Source organism: Aquarana catesbeiana, linkage group LG10, assembly GCF_042186555.1.
Source record: "Aquarana catesbeiana isolate 2022-GZ linkage group LG10, ASM4218655v1, whole genome shotgun sequence".
Taxonomy (NCBI): domain Eukaryota; kingdom Metazoa; phylum Chordata; class Amphibia; order Anura; family Ranidae; genus Aquarana; species Aquarana catesbeiana.
The window spans coordinates 172,997,752-173,012,617 of NC_133333.1; the positions used below are offsets into that span (position 1 = coordinate 172,997,752).

Consider the following 14,866-nt stretch of genomic DNA (forward strand, 5'->3'; position numbering starts at 1 on the left):
CACCCCTCTCTGTCAGCACCCCCCTCTGTCAGCACCCCTCTGTGTCAGCCCACCCCCTCTGTCAGCACGCCCCTTCTGTCAGCACCCCCCTTCTGTCAGCACCCCCCTCTGTGTCAGCCCACCCCCTCTCTGTCAGCCCACCCCCCTCTGTCAGCACCCCCCCTCTGTCAGCACCCCCCCTCTGTCAGCACCCCCCTCCGTCAGCACCCTCCCCCTCTGTCAGCCCATTACCTCTCTGTCAGCCCATTACCTCTCTGTCAGCGCCCCCCCTCTGTCAGCCCTCCCCCTCTCTGTCAGTGCCCTCTCTCTTTGTCAGCCCTCCCCCCCTCTGTCAGCACCCCTCTGTGTCAGCCCACCCCCTCTGTCAGCACCCTCCTCTGTGTCAGCCCACCCCCTCTGTCAGCACCCCCCTCTCTGTCAGCCCACCCCCCCTCTGTCAGCACCCCCCCTCTCTGTCAGCACCCTACCCCTCTGTCATCCCACCCTCTCTCTGTCAGCGCCCCATCTCTGTCAGCCCATTACCTCTCTGTCAGCCCATTACCTCTCTGTCAGCACCCCATTTCTGTCAGCCCATTACCTCTCTGTCAGCACCCCATCTCTGTCAGCCCATTACCTCTCTGTCAGCACCCCATCTCTGTCAGCCCATTACCTCTCTGTCAGCACCCCATCTCTGTCAGCCCATTACCTCTCTGTCAGCGCTCCATCTCTGTCAGCCCATTAACTCTCTGTCAGCGCCCCCTCTTTGTCAGCCCTCCCCCTCTCTGTCAGCATCCCCCCCTCTGTCAGCACCCCTCTGTGTCAGCCCACCCCCTCTGTCAGCACCCCCCTCTCTGTCAGCCCAAACTCTCTCTGTCAGCACCCCCCTCTCTGTCAGCCCTCCCCCTCTCTGTCAGTGCCCCCCCTGTCAGCACGCCTCTCTCCGTCAGCCCACACCCACTTTGTCAGCACCCCCCTCTCTGTCAGCCCACACCCTCTCTGTCAGCACCCCCTCTCTGTCAGCACCCCCCCTTTGTCAGCACCCCCCTCTGTCAGCACCACCCCCTCTCTGTGTCAGCACCACCCCCTCTCTTTCAGCCCTCCCCCTCTCTGTCAGTGCCCCCCCCTCTGTCAGCACCCCCCTCTCCGTCAGCCCACATCCTCTCTGTCAGCACCCCCTCTCTGTCAGCCCACACCCTCTCTGTCAGCACCCCCCTCTCTGTCAGCCCACACCCTCTCTGTCAGCACCCCCTCTCTGTCAGCACCCCCCCTTTGTCAGCACCCCCCTCTGTCAGCATCACCCCCCTTCTGTGTCAGCACCACCCTCTCTGTGTCAGCCACCCCCTCTCCTGCCTCCTCCCCCCCTTCTCTCACCCCCCTTACCTCCTCTCACCTCCCCTTTCTAACCTCCCTCCCCCCACCTCTTTTCCCCACTACCTCTTTTCCACCCTCAGGGGGTGGGGGCCCCATGATTCCTAACAGCGGCCCTGTGAGTGTACCAGTTCAAACGTGTCTTGCCAACACAGTGGACACAGCGATGCAGCATCTGCCTCTACTTTGCCTTCTCCCCAAGCCCCCCCACACAATGGAAGAAAGGAAGGAAAATGACACTACAGAAGAGCAGTTTCACTCCGCCCCCAAACTCCGGCTCCTACACTTCCTGACTCTAAACGGCTCTTGGTAAGGCAGTCTAATGGGGGTCTTTAGGGGCAGGGGACACTGATGGGGGGGGGTCACTGATCTAATATAGATCTCTAAGGGGGGGTGCTGATATAAGGGGATTCTGAGCTAATGTAGAGGGGGTGCTGACTGCTGGTGACCCATTAGATCAGCAGTCAGCACCCGTCATTAGATCAGCACCCCCACCCCCCCTCCCTAGAGACCTCTACTAAATAAGGGAAACTCTCCTTATATCAGCAACCACATTAGATCAGTTTGTCCTTATATTACCTCCCCCTCCCTCTCCTTTGAGAAACCCATTATATTACAGTCCCCTTATATCAGCACCCCCCTTAGAAACTGACGGTTTGTCTCTAAAGAGGATCAGATATATGGGACTCTGTTCTAAAAAAACAAAAAAAACCCACCTAAAATAAAACTAAAACGCCATGAAAAAACTGTGCAAAAATAAATTAAAATGCAGTGCAACCTCCCCCTATAATTATGTTAATTTGAATGCGAACAAATAATTGTGAGTGATGGTGGAAACCCCCAAGGGTAATCCAAGTATTAATAAACTCCAATCTTATTTAAACATATACTGTACAATCGCCATACACATATAATACTGTATGAATAGAGGTGTAAATCCATTCCAAAATGTGTTGTGCTAATATCCAACAAAAGGAATGGATTGGAGGTTTACACCACTATTTATACATTAATATATGTGTATGGAGATTGCACAGTATATGTTTAAATAAGATTGGAGTGCATTAATACTTGGATTACCCTTGGGGGTTTCCACCATCATTTACAACTATTTTTTCATATATGAATATAATTATAGGGGGAGGTTGTGCTGCATTCTTTACATTTTTTTGGGTCTCTAAGAGGAGCACTGATATAAGGGGACTCTGATCTAATGGGGGTCCTCTATGGGGGCCCCTAAATTATAGAGGGGTAATACTCCCGCATTATTGCTCTCCTTAGTGCACCCAAAGGTGTCCCAGGTCTTTACAATCATATAGTGTATATTAATTTAAATGTGAAAAAAGAACTGTGAATGATAGTGGAAACTGCAAAGGATAATCCAAGTATTAATTTACTCCAATCTTATTTAAACATATACTGTGCAGTCGCCATACACATATAATAATGTATGAATAGAGGTGTAAATTCATTCCAAAATGTGTTGTGCTAATATTTGCCATGCGGCTTTTTTTCCAAAATTTTTTGCCATGCACCACTAAAGTGTTCAGGTTTGGCTTAAAGAAAAGGTGGCAACCCTATCCTGCAGTGAAGAGAAAGGGAGAGAAAATAGGACATACAGCAGCAGCGACAGCCGCAGTTTACCTGTGTGATTCGGCCATTGCCGCGCTGCCCACTGCACTGACTGACAGGCGGAGTGATATGCCGCCCGGCCTGAGGAAAGCAGAAGGAGATCAGGAGAACACCGGCGTGGCGACGCCCCCTTTTCCCTCAACCTCCAGAGTCACGCTGAATAACGGCCATGGTGGCTGTGACTGGGAGTGGGACAGAACAAAGATTAAAGAAAAAAAAGGTGTCACTCTCTCTCTGTCTCTGTGTTTCTCTCTCTCCTTCTCACTCTCTCTCCCCTTCACTCTCTTCTCTCTCTCTCTTCTCTCTCTCTCTCTCTCTCTCTCTCTTCTCTCTCTCTCACTTCTCTCTTCTCTCCTTCTCTCTTTCTCTCCCCTTCTCTCTCTTCTCAATCTGCTCTCTCTCTCTCTCTTCTCTCCTTCTCTCTTTCTCTCTCTCTCTCTCTTCTCTCCTTCTCTCTCTCGTCTCTCCTTCTCTCTCTCTTCTCTCTCTCTCTCTCCTCTCCTTCTATCTCTCTTCTCTCTCTTCTCTCTCTCTCTCCTTCTCTGTCTCTATTCTCTCTCTTCTCTCTTTTGACGGGAACAGTGGCTTCAATTGACTGGCACAGTGGCTTCAATTGACAGGCACAGTGGCTTCATTTGACGGGAACAGTGGCTGCAATTGACGGGCACAGTAGCTTCATTTGACGGGCACAGTGGCTTCAATTGATGGGCACAGTGACTTCATTTGACGGGCACAGTGGTTGCAATTGACGGGCACAGTGGCTTCATTTGACGGGAACAGTGGCTGCAATTGACAGGCACAGTGACTTCATTTGACGGGCACAGTGGCTGCATTTGATGGGGCACAGTGGCTTCATTTGACGGGCACAGTGGCTGCAATTGATGGCACAATGGCTTCATTTGATGGGGCACAGTGGCTGCAATTGATGGGCACAGAGGCTTCATTTGACAGGGCACAGTGGTTGCAATTGATGGCACAGTGGCTTCATTTGATGAGGCACAGTGGCTGCATTTAACGGGCACAGTGGCTGCGTTTGACGGGCACAGTGGCTGCAATTGATGGCACAGTGGCTTCATTTAATGGGGCACAGTGGCTGCATTTGACGGGCACAGTGGCTGCATTTGACGGGCACATGGCCGTATGTATGAATCCCTTCCAAACTTCATTCATGTTTTAGATATGTATTCCCAACGCATTCTATTGAACGCTTTTTCAGCATCTAGGGCCAGGAGAAGGGACGGCGTTCGATTGTTTTCTTTGAGATTAATTATATTTACCATCCGTCTGGTGCCACCTGGGGCCTGTCTTCCTCTAATAGATCCTACTTGGTCAGGGCCTATGAGATAAGAAGTTATGTTTAGTAAATGGTTTGCCAAAATTTTTGCATACATTTTGAGGTCCGAAATAAGTAATGATATGGGTCTGTAGTTTAGAGGGGAAGTTGGGTCTTTACCTGATTTTGGTAGGGTGATGATTTGAGCTTCCAACATTTCTTTGGGGAATTGGCTAGATGAAACAACTTGGTTAAAACATTTTAGTCAGATAAAGGTTTGATAATATTCACTTGAAAGCCTTTCAAAACCCCCCTGGCGCTTTGTTTTTAGGTAGGGATTTAATAGCTTTGAGGGTTTCATCGAATGAGATTGGGTCATTAAGGTATTCTAAATTTTTGGGGTTAATCTCCAGTAGGTTCACAGAGTTTAAAAAGTTTAAGATGTTTTCGGTTGTGTGTTGAGGTGTATTTTTGTCTTCTTTAAGAATAAATAGGGATTCGTAGTATTCTGAAAAGGTGTCTGCTATCTCTTGAGGGTTATATATTACTTTGCCAGATAGATGATGGATTCATTTGTTTGTTTTATTTTTGTGCTGGCTCTAAGGCAATTGGTTAGCCAGTAGTTTGCTAGCTTCGTTGTCCTGAGAGTAATGATTTAGTTTTAGCCTTTTTAGTTATTTGTCATGGTCTGCAATCCGGTTGGCTATTAGTTCTGTTCTAAGACTATTAAGTTGTTGCTCTAATTTTATGTCCTTAGGATTTTTTTTATGTTGTTCTTATAATCTGAAGATATCTTTTAGTAGCTTGCCAAAGTGTTAGCTACAGTCCAAAATGTATTGTTTTTTTATTGGTTTACATACACACTTAAGAGGGTTACACATAACTGAGCTGAAGTTTTTAGATTAAAAAATTCTATATGGAACTTTTGAACCCCAAAAAAACTGTTGAGAATTTTTAGAACCTGTATGGGGCTGATGTCTCCCTTTGCATTGAAAACTGTGAACAGGTTAGATAACCACGGTTAGAAACCGTGGTTATGACTCTTGACTGCAATGTGAAGATCCACCAATCTTTACAGAGACATTAACAAATTCAGCATGAAATATGAAACAGTGTGGAGGCAGGGACAGAAATTCTAATTTAACCACTTCAGCCCCAGAAGCTCAATGACCAGGCCATTTTTTTTGCGATACGACACTGCGTCGCTTTAACTGGTAATTGCGCGGTTATGCAACACTGTACCCAAACAAAATTGACGTCCTTTTTTTCCCATAAATAAAGGTGGTATTTGATCACCTCTGTGTTTTTTATTTTTTGCGCTATAAACAAAAGAAGACAGACAATTTTGAAAAAAACACAATTTCTTTTACTTTTTGCTAAAATAAATATTTTTTTTAAAAAAACTATTTTTTTCTCAGTTTAGGTCAATATGTATTCTTCTACATATTTTTGTTAAAAAAATGCAATAAGCTTATATTGATTGGTTTGTGCAAAAGTTAAAGCGTCTACAAAATAGGGGATAGATTTATGGCATTTTTATTATTATTATTTTTTCTACTAGTGATGGCAGTGATCAGCGATTTTTATCGGGACTGCGATATTGCGGCAGACACATTGGACACTTTTGACACATTTTTGGGACCAGTGACAATTATACAGCGATCAGTGATATAAAAATGCACTGATTAATGTATAAATGTCACTGGCAGGGAAGAGGTTAACACTAGGGGGCGATCAAGGGGTTTAATTGTATTCCCTAGTGTGTGTTTTAACTGTGGGGGGATAAGACTGCCTAGGAGGAGACAGAGATTGGTGTTCATACATAGTATGAACACATGATCTGTCTCCTCTCCCCTGAGAGAACCAGGATCTGTGTGTTTACACACACAGATCCCAGTTCTCGCTTTGTCACGAGTGATCGCGGGTGCCCGGCGGTCATAACGCCTGCCGGGCACTCGCATCGGCTCCAGCAGCGAGCCGCAGGCACGCGCGTGTGCCTCCGGTGGCACACGCGCCCCCCCCCCAGTGGCTAAAAGGCGAAACAATGTAAGGTAACATCATTTTGCCCAGGGGAGCCAACCTGCCGCAGTACAACTGTCGGGATGGGGTTAAAGGCCCCAGAGACAACCTTTCAAACCCAAGTGCCTGAAATGTGCTAGGATCAAATTGACATGAAAGTCAGGAAAACTCTTAACACTTATATAAGTTGGGGCACCCCTCACTGTGGGGAGGATTTGCCAGTAGAAATTTAGTGGGATGTATCCACTAATCCATCTACACTATACTCAGGGACACAGATAGGCGCACCAGATGTTGGAGGATAGAAAGATCCAAAGGTATAGAACCAGGATCCTAAAACATATCCTTAGACCAGCAAGCCAGAATTTGGCAGATGAACATGGTTGCAACAGCGGGTTGAATGGCAGGGTCTGCCAAGTTGAATAGAGCTTTAGAAAGGGCTTCCTATCCTGTATTTATGGGATTTTTGAACACTAAGGTTTCCACAACAATGGAGCTAAACAGAATGGAACTGATTAGGAGTGCAGCATTTTGTGATTTAAATCAGTGCAAAATATGCTGAATTGCATGGTTAAACTTAGATGTACCATTATGATTGGAGTTTAAAATATTGTCTGTGAATGAAGTATATTGATATTGATATTATTTGCTATTTTGTTTTTCTGCAGGTATCACAGTTTGAACCATCGATTCTATGGTTAGAGGCATTGGAGCAGGTCATGGTTTTGGTCTTAGTTATAACACGCTGGCTGATGCCAAAAGGGGAGATGAGCAGAGACCAACTCTCTCAACTACTACTTATCTATATTGGATTAGGTGCTGATCTCCTGGATATACTTTTATTGATCAAGGAACCATCTGTTGCGACCAACCAGAATGTGACTATCGTGGGACTCAGCCTTTTTAGCTGGGCAGTTACACAATTCACACTGGTTCTCACTCAGACCGGATCTGCAAAACCCGAGGAGACAGAGAATGATGATCCAAAGTCTCCTAACAGAAGTGAGAATTGCGTATACTCCTGCTGTACCAGTGAAGTATGGAGTCTGCTAATTGCGGTGATAATGCAGGATGGACCCTTTCTTGTCTTCCGCCTTTATCTGACCATCAAAGAGAAAGTGCTCAATGAGATGATGATTTTCTTCATCTGCAAAAATATATTGACAGTCTTCCTGGAAGTATATCGGATTGCTGTGATTCAATATGAAAGTAGTAAAAGCAGAAATAAATGATTGTTTCTGTATTTCACAAATTTGTTAAAATCAGACCAAGGTGAAAATAACTAGCCTGTATTTGAGCAAATAAATTCTTCAGACTCAACCCACAAGAAGGTGTTTGTTTGATTTAACATGTACAGTATGGGCTGTATCTTCCCTTCAAGGGTCATGACATTACTTGCCTAAAAGCTCAACTCTAGGCAGACATGAAATAGAAAAAATAATGCAGCTCTTATTTAATACACCAATAAATCTATTGTTTTCTTAATGCATGCAATAAAAGCCCTTGAATTTGAGCAGTTTTCAGCCTCTTGCAGCCCCTGTACTGCAAGGCAGGAGTGTGAAAGGAAAAGAGAGGGAGCAGGGATGAGTGCATGAGCTGAATAAGAACATGCTGACAGAAGCACAGACCAGAGTGATCGAGAGATAAGCTCATAACTGTGCTCTTTCTAATTATACTGTCCAGTCACAGCCTGGGGCAGTTCCATTATAGCCTGGGCTCAGAGGAAGTGGGTTGAATGACCCTTGCTATCAGACTGAAACATCTAGTGGTGGAAAAGAAGTACCAGGGGGAACCTCTGAATTGAAGCTGAATATTGCAGCAAACTCTGCTTTTTAATTTTGAATGGGTTATCCATTTTTATGCTGTTATTTGTGGCTGGAGATACAACTATCACCAGAACAGGTGTTGCTATTGGAACATTTCTGCTCACCTTCTGTTTCAGTGACAACTGAGAATGTTGGATTTCCCATCACCTTTCACTACAGTGACAGTGGTCACCAGGACAAATAGAGGGGTGATTCATCCCAGCGGTGGTGCTGACAGCAATTTGAACTTGACAGAAAATCTGAAGCTTCCCCACTCTATTGTAAACGTCAAAAAATGATACCTATATACACACACAGTTGCGCTTCCTTCAAATGTCATATAAATAAACTACTGTGAATAGTTGAACCACAATACACTAATTGTGAATAAATATGAAATAAATGTATGTAAAAATGTGAAGCAATTAAAATGTGCAAACAAATGCATGTCACACAATGCATGAAAAAGATAAAATACAAAGTTTAGTCCATGAGGTAGATCCAGACTTTAAGTGAGCAAGGTCTACTGTAAGTGTATTGTGGTCACTGACGTGCATCTTTTTCATGCGTTGTGTGATATGCATTTGTTTGCACATGTATATGATAGCATGGCTGGAGTATTTTAATTGCTTCACATTTTCGTATATATTTATTTAATATTTATTAGTGTATTGTGGTCACTATTCACAGTTATTTATTTATATGACATTTGAAGGAAGCGCAACTGTGTGTATATAAGTATCTTTTTTTGAAGTTTACAATAGAGTGGGGAAGCTTCAGATTTTCTGTCAAGTTAAAGTTGCTGTCAGCACCACCGCTGGGATGAGTCCAGGGCTGATGATAGAAATCGTGGGGCCCCGTACAGACTACCTGACAGGGCCCCCCCCTCCAAGAAAATATTAAAGCTATATTTCGCTAAAAATACAATAAAACTATTAGCAGACACAAATACAAATAACTCATAGAATTCCTGCCAAATCTAAAAGATAAAGCTGAGTTAAAGCGGGGTTCCACTCAAATTTTTAACTTAATCTTACCCCCTTCAGTTAATTGCATAGATGTTCAAATGCCACACAAAATTTTTTTTTATCGCTGTAATTACCTTTATATTGTACTTTATTGTGGCACTTCCTGTTTCTCCTCCCATGGGAGTAGGCGTGTTTATTGCCTTTCCCCGGCGCCGCACTGTCTCCTGGGAGCTTAGTGTCAGGCCTCCCAAGATTCAGTGCGAGACAATGATCATGCGTGTGAACAAGCTGTGAATGAACAGCATTCACCGCATCCAGGAAATCAATGCTTGTGGGCTTCACATGCCCACAAGCAAGATGGAAACAGCCAGCATCACATTTTTTAAGTTATTCTTCAGTACGAAAACAGACAGAGGCAGAAATATTACACCCAAACTGTGAGTATTATTTTGGGGTTAGCAAAGTGTCTCAAAGCCCTAAAAAAAAAAAAAAAAAAAAAAGATTGGTCGCCGGACTCCCGCTTTAATAAATAAAAATGAAGGCGAGATGAAAAAAATATACAAGCTGCGGAATCAGAGGGAGAAAAACAAAGTTAGGCTCTATACACACTGGGCTTAAAAAAAACTCCAATTCACCTAGCAGAAAAAAATACTTATATAGAGCATTTTTTGTACAAAGTTTAGACAAGTTTAGGAGAGTTTCACATTTTATTCTGCCAGTAATCTCCAATCAGAGACACAAACCAGAAGGTTTTTTTTTTCCTGCTTCTAAGTGCTGAGCTCAAAATACGCCTGTAAACGTCCCAATGTGCATGGACACATAGAATAACATTGAGCTGCTTCTACAGACAGAACACAAAACTCCTGTAGAAGCAGTGAATTTTAAATCAGTGTGCATGGATCCTAAGTTAGAGAGATAAACTAAGGAGCAGAAATAACCTTAAAGCGGGGGTCCACCTATCTATCGTTTTTTTTTTTTTTGAGTTCATTCACAAACTTTTCTTCTCAGCATTACATACTCACATATTGTGTGTAATATGTCCGCCTGTGTCAGATTTCGTCGGAAAGAATAACTTATATTATTCACTGCAGGCGGTTTCCATCTTCATTGTGGGCATTTGAAGCCCACAAGCATTTATTTCCTGGATGTGGTGAATGCTGTGCTCCCAGCATTCACCGCTCGTTCCTGCACATGCTCAGTGGCATCCTGGGAAGCCTGAGACTAGCTCCCAGGAGTCTGGGAGAGGCTAGAAACACGCCTACTCCCACGGGAGGAGAACCAGGAAGTGCAAAGAAGAATAGAAAAATAAAAGGTAATTACGGCGATTTAAATTTTTTTAAACGGCTTGTCAGCATCTAGGCAAGGAAGAGAATACATACAGATATTGTTCAAAATTTGGGTGGAACCCCGCTTTAAAAACCAGTGCTGAGAGGAGAGGTGGGGGGCCCACACAGGGAGGGGGATTAGTGAAGTACGACTGTCTTTTTCTTAGCAGATAAAAGCTGGCAGCAGGGAAAGGGGAGGAGAGCAGCTTTCATCTACTGGAAGAAAAGAAACACAATTGTCGTCTGTCACTAATCCCCCTCCCTGTGTGGGCTGTACACCAGGGCTGGTGGTCCCCCCCTATCAGGGGCCCTGGATGAGTCACCCCTCTATTTGTCCTGGTGACCACTGTCACTGGAGTGACAATTGATGGGACATCCAACATTTTCAGTTGTCACTGAAACAGAAGACCAGCAGAAATGTTCTAATAGCAACACCAGTTCTGGAGAAATACAGTCATGTGTTGAAGAGAGTGGAGCAGTGGTGGCTTGTCCATAATCAATGCGCCCGGCCACATAGAATTCAATGGGGTTTTTTCTTTATGCACATGATTAGAGCCTGAGGCTTTAACTGTCTTTGAAAAAGGGTGGGCTCGGGGCACAGAGCACTGATTCTACTCCTGACCAATCAGGAAGCAGGTCCTGAGATCCGATTGGCTAGGGAGTCTTAGGACGTTGGTTTGCTACCCCCCCTCCCCCCCAATTATTGAGCACCAGCCGCCACTGGAGAGGAGACATACTAGAACAAAATTACAGATGCTAATTCATTTCCTCTAGAGTTTATATCCATGATTAAATTGTATTAATTTACAGCAGACAAAAAACAAATATATCTCCTTTCACTGCTCCTGTCTCTTATATAACATATATATATATGTTAGGCTGGGTTCACACTAGTGCAAATTGGATGTGGGTTTCCCCACATCCAATTCGCATGACAGGAGATAATGACAGTAGATAGTGACCGGCTCTCTATGGAACTGGTTCACATATCTCCGTTGCAGCTGCGGAGCGGCTTGCACAGGAGTCCTGTGTGTGAAACAGAGCCAAATTCAGGAAAAAAATTGGCCCTGATTCATCCCTGAAATGGAGAACATAGACGCACCGGACCCCTGCTGTGAGCCGCATCCGTCGGATGCATAGGGGTATTGAGAGGAGGTGCATAAAGATGCAGAGATTAGCAGAGAGGCAGGGGAGGGTCTATCTTGGTAAATACCCCTTTACATGGCTGTTAAGTGTAATGCCCCGTACACATGGTTGGACTTTGTTCGGACATTCCGACAACAAAATCCTAGGATTTTTTCTGACGGATGTTGGCTCAAACTTGTCTTGCATACACACGGTCACACAAAGTTGTCGGAAAATCTGATCATTCTGAACGCGGTGACGTAAAACACGTACGTCGGGACTATAAATGGGGCAGTGGCCAATAGCTTTCATCTCTTTATTTATTCTGAGCATGCGTGGCACTTTGTCCGTCGGATTTGTGTACACACGATCGGAATTTCCGACAACGGATTTTGTTGTCGGAAAATTTTATATCCTGCTCTCAAACTTTGTGTGTCAGAAAATCCGATGGAAAATGTGTGATGGAGCCTACACACGGTCGGAATTTCCGACAACAAGGTCCCATCACACATTTTCCGTCGGAAAATCCGACCGTGTGTACGGGGCATTAGGCTCCATTCACATCATGCAGATGTGACAGAGCGCGCACGTTCCCATGCATGGTGTGTCGGGCAGTCCCTCCCACTCTTACCACAATGTGGCTCTACCCACAGTTCACCGTGGTGCACTGTGCGCACCACATTACTACCCTTCTAAAACTACCCAAACCCCCTCTCTCTCACCCCTGCCAAACCCCTCTCTCTTTCATCCCTTTCTTTATTTAATTTATTTTGTTTAAATATTTAATTTGTTTTAACAAAAAAAAGTTTGGATTTTCATTTTATTTATTTCTATAAAAAGGCCTACCAAAATCCTCAGCACCAGGCCCATAATGCTCTTAATCCAGCCCTGGTGTTAGATGTACTAGCAAATTAAGCTAACAAATTGAAGCCAAACTCCAGCTAACACTTTAGAATTAGTTACAGTGAACCGTTTTTTTCCTTCTAGGCCCCTTTCAGACGGAGTGGAATCTGTCAAGCGGATCTACCTGCTCAGCAGGGGATCTCTCCACTGATCCCCCCCTGAGCAGACGAAGGGCAGGTCCATGTCTGCTTCGCTATGCAGAGCTGCTATGGACACAGCCCGCTGTTCTCTATGGGGCGGTCAGATAGAAATGGACTGGATGTCTCCATCTGTCTGTTTTTAGTAGACCGGATCGGATGCCAGTGGGTGTCGGCGAACACATGTCTGCTGACATACACCGCTCCATAGAGAAAAATGGGTAGTCCAAACGAGTCTGCCTTGAAAACAGACAGGTGGACCCGATCAATCCACTGGTGTAAAAGGGGCCTTAGGATAATAGTTTTAGATAAGTAAAAACCTGATCATTTTAAGCACTAGAGCTGCATGATTGTGGCCAAAATGAGAATCACGATTTTTTGCCTAGAATAAAGATCACGATTCTCTCACAATTCTTGCGGTGTAAGATCATCTTTCACATTATACAAAAAAATTGGGCTAACTTTACTGTTTAGTTTTTTTTAAGTTCATTAAAGTGTATTTTTAAAAAAACAAAATTGCATTTGAAAGACCGCTACACAAATACAGTGTGACATAAAATACTGCAACAACCTCCATTTTATTCTCTAGGGTCTCTGCTAAAATATAAAATGTTTGGGTGTTCTAAGCAATTTTCTAGCAAAAAATACTGATTTTATTTTGTAAGCAACAAGTGTCAGAAAAAGGTTTATGCCCTGTACACACGGTCGGACATTGATCGGACATTCCGACAACAAAATCCATGGATTTTTTCCGACGGATGTTGGTTCAAACTTGTCTTGCATACACACGGTCACAAAAAAGTTGTCAGAAAATCCGATCGTTCTGAACGTGGTGACCTAAAAACACGTACGTCGGGAGTATAAACGGGGCAGTAGCCAATAGCTTTTGTCTCTTAATTTATTCTGAGCATGTGTGGCACTTTGTGCGTCGGATTTGTGTAAACACGATCGGAATTTCCAACAACGGATTTCAAGCTCTCAAACTTTGTGCGTCGGAAAATCCGATCGTGTGTACAGGGCATTAGTCTTTAAAGCGGAGGTCCGTCCACCCCTGCAAAAATTAAAAGCCAGCAGCTACACATACTGCAGCTGCTGACTTTTAATAATAGGACACTTACCTGTCCTAAAGTCCAGTGATGACGGCACTGCAGCTGATGTTTCCATCAGCTGTCAGGTGCTGCTGCTACCATTAAGGTTAAGAAAACCTGGCAGTGTAGCATTACGGCCTCACGCTGGGTCCCTACTGCACAGCAGTGGGGGAAGGAGGAGGAGGGAGCCGAGCTGTGACATAATGTGCCACAGCCCAGACTCCCGTAAGTGGGGACAGGATACCTGATACTCAAAGACAAGTATGTGGTGCCAAATGTGGCACCGGAAGGGGGAAGGAGACAAATGAGCGGAAGTTACACTTTTGGGTGGAACTCCACTTTAAGTGGTTAAACTGACTTAATTTAACCCCTTCCCGACCGGCGCATGCCGATGTACGTCGGCAGAATGGCACGGCTGGGCAAATGGACTTACAGGTACGTCCATTTGAATTCCATGCCGTGCCATTGCGTGCGCGCCGCCGGCGGCACGCATGCGCGCCGGCTGGGAGCTCCGTGAGTCGGGTCGCGGGTCCCGCGGACTCGATCGCCCGCGGGGATACTTGCGATCGCCTAACGGAGAGGATGAACGAGGAGATGCTGATGTAAACAGCATCTCCCCATTCTGCCTAGTGACAAGTGTCACTGATCACTGCTCCCTGTCATCGGGAACAGTGATCAGCGTAGTGACACAGCTAGCCCATCCCCCTACACTTAGAAAACACTCCCTGGTACTGACTTAACCCCTCCCCGCCCCCTAGTGGTTAACCCCTTCACTGCCAGTGTCGTTTACACAGCTATCAGTGCATTTTTAATCGCACTGATCGCTGTATAAATGACAATGGTCCCAAAAATGTGTCAAAAATGTCCGACATGTCCGCCATAATGTCGCAGTCACAATAAAAATCGCTGATTGCCGCCATTACTGGTAAAAAAAAAATTATTAATAAAAATGCCATAAAACTATCCCTTATTTTGTAAACGCTATAACTTTTGCACAAACCAATCAATAAACGCTTATTGCGATTTTTTTTTACCAAAAATATGTAGAAGAATACGATCGGCCTAAATTGAGGAAAAAAAATGTTTTTTAAAATATTTTTGGGGGATATTTTTTATAGCAAAATGGAAAAAATAATGCGATTTTTTCAAAATTGTCACTCTTATTTTGTTTATAGCGCAAAAAATAAAAATCGCAGAGGTGATCAAATACCACCAAAAGAAAGCTCTATTTGTGGGAAAAAAAG

General features: G+C 44.6%; 1 protein-coding gene across 1 annotated transcript in view; it reads left to right on the plus strand.

Annotated features, from left to right (window-relative positions):
* LOC141110088 (transmembrane protein 26-like) overlaps positions 1-7,503 on the plus strand; it is a 41,310-nt gene extending 33,807 nt beyond the window's left edge. Inside the window, exon 3 of the mRNA XM_073601309.1 lies at positions 6,940-7,503. Within this exon, the coding sequence (XP_073457410.1) occupies positions 6,940-7,503 (564 nt within the window). The remainder of the gene's footprint in view (positions 1-6,939) is intronic.
* Positions 7,504-14,866: the final 7,363 nt, after the last annotated feature.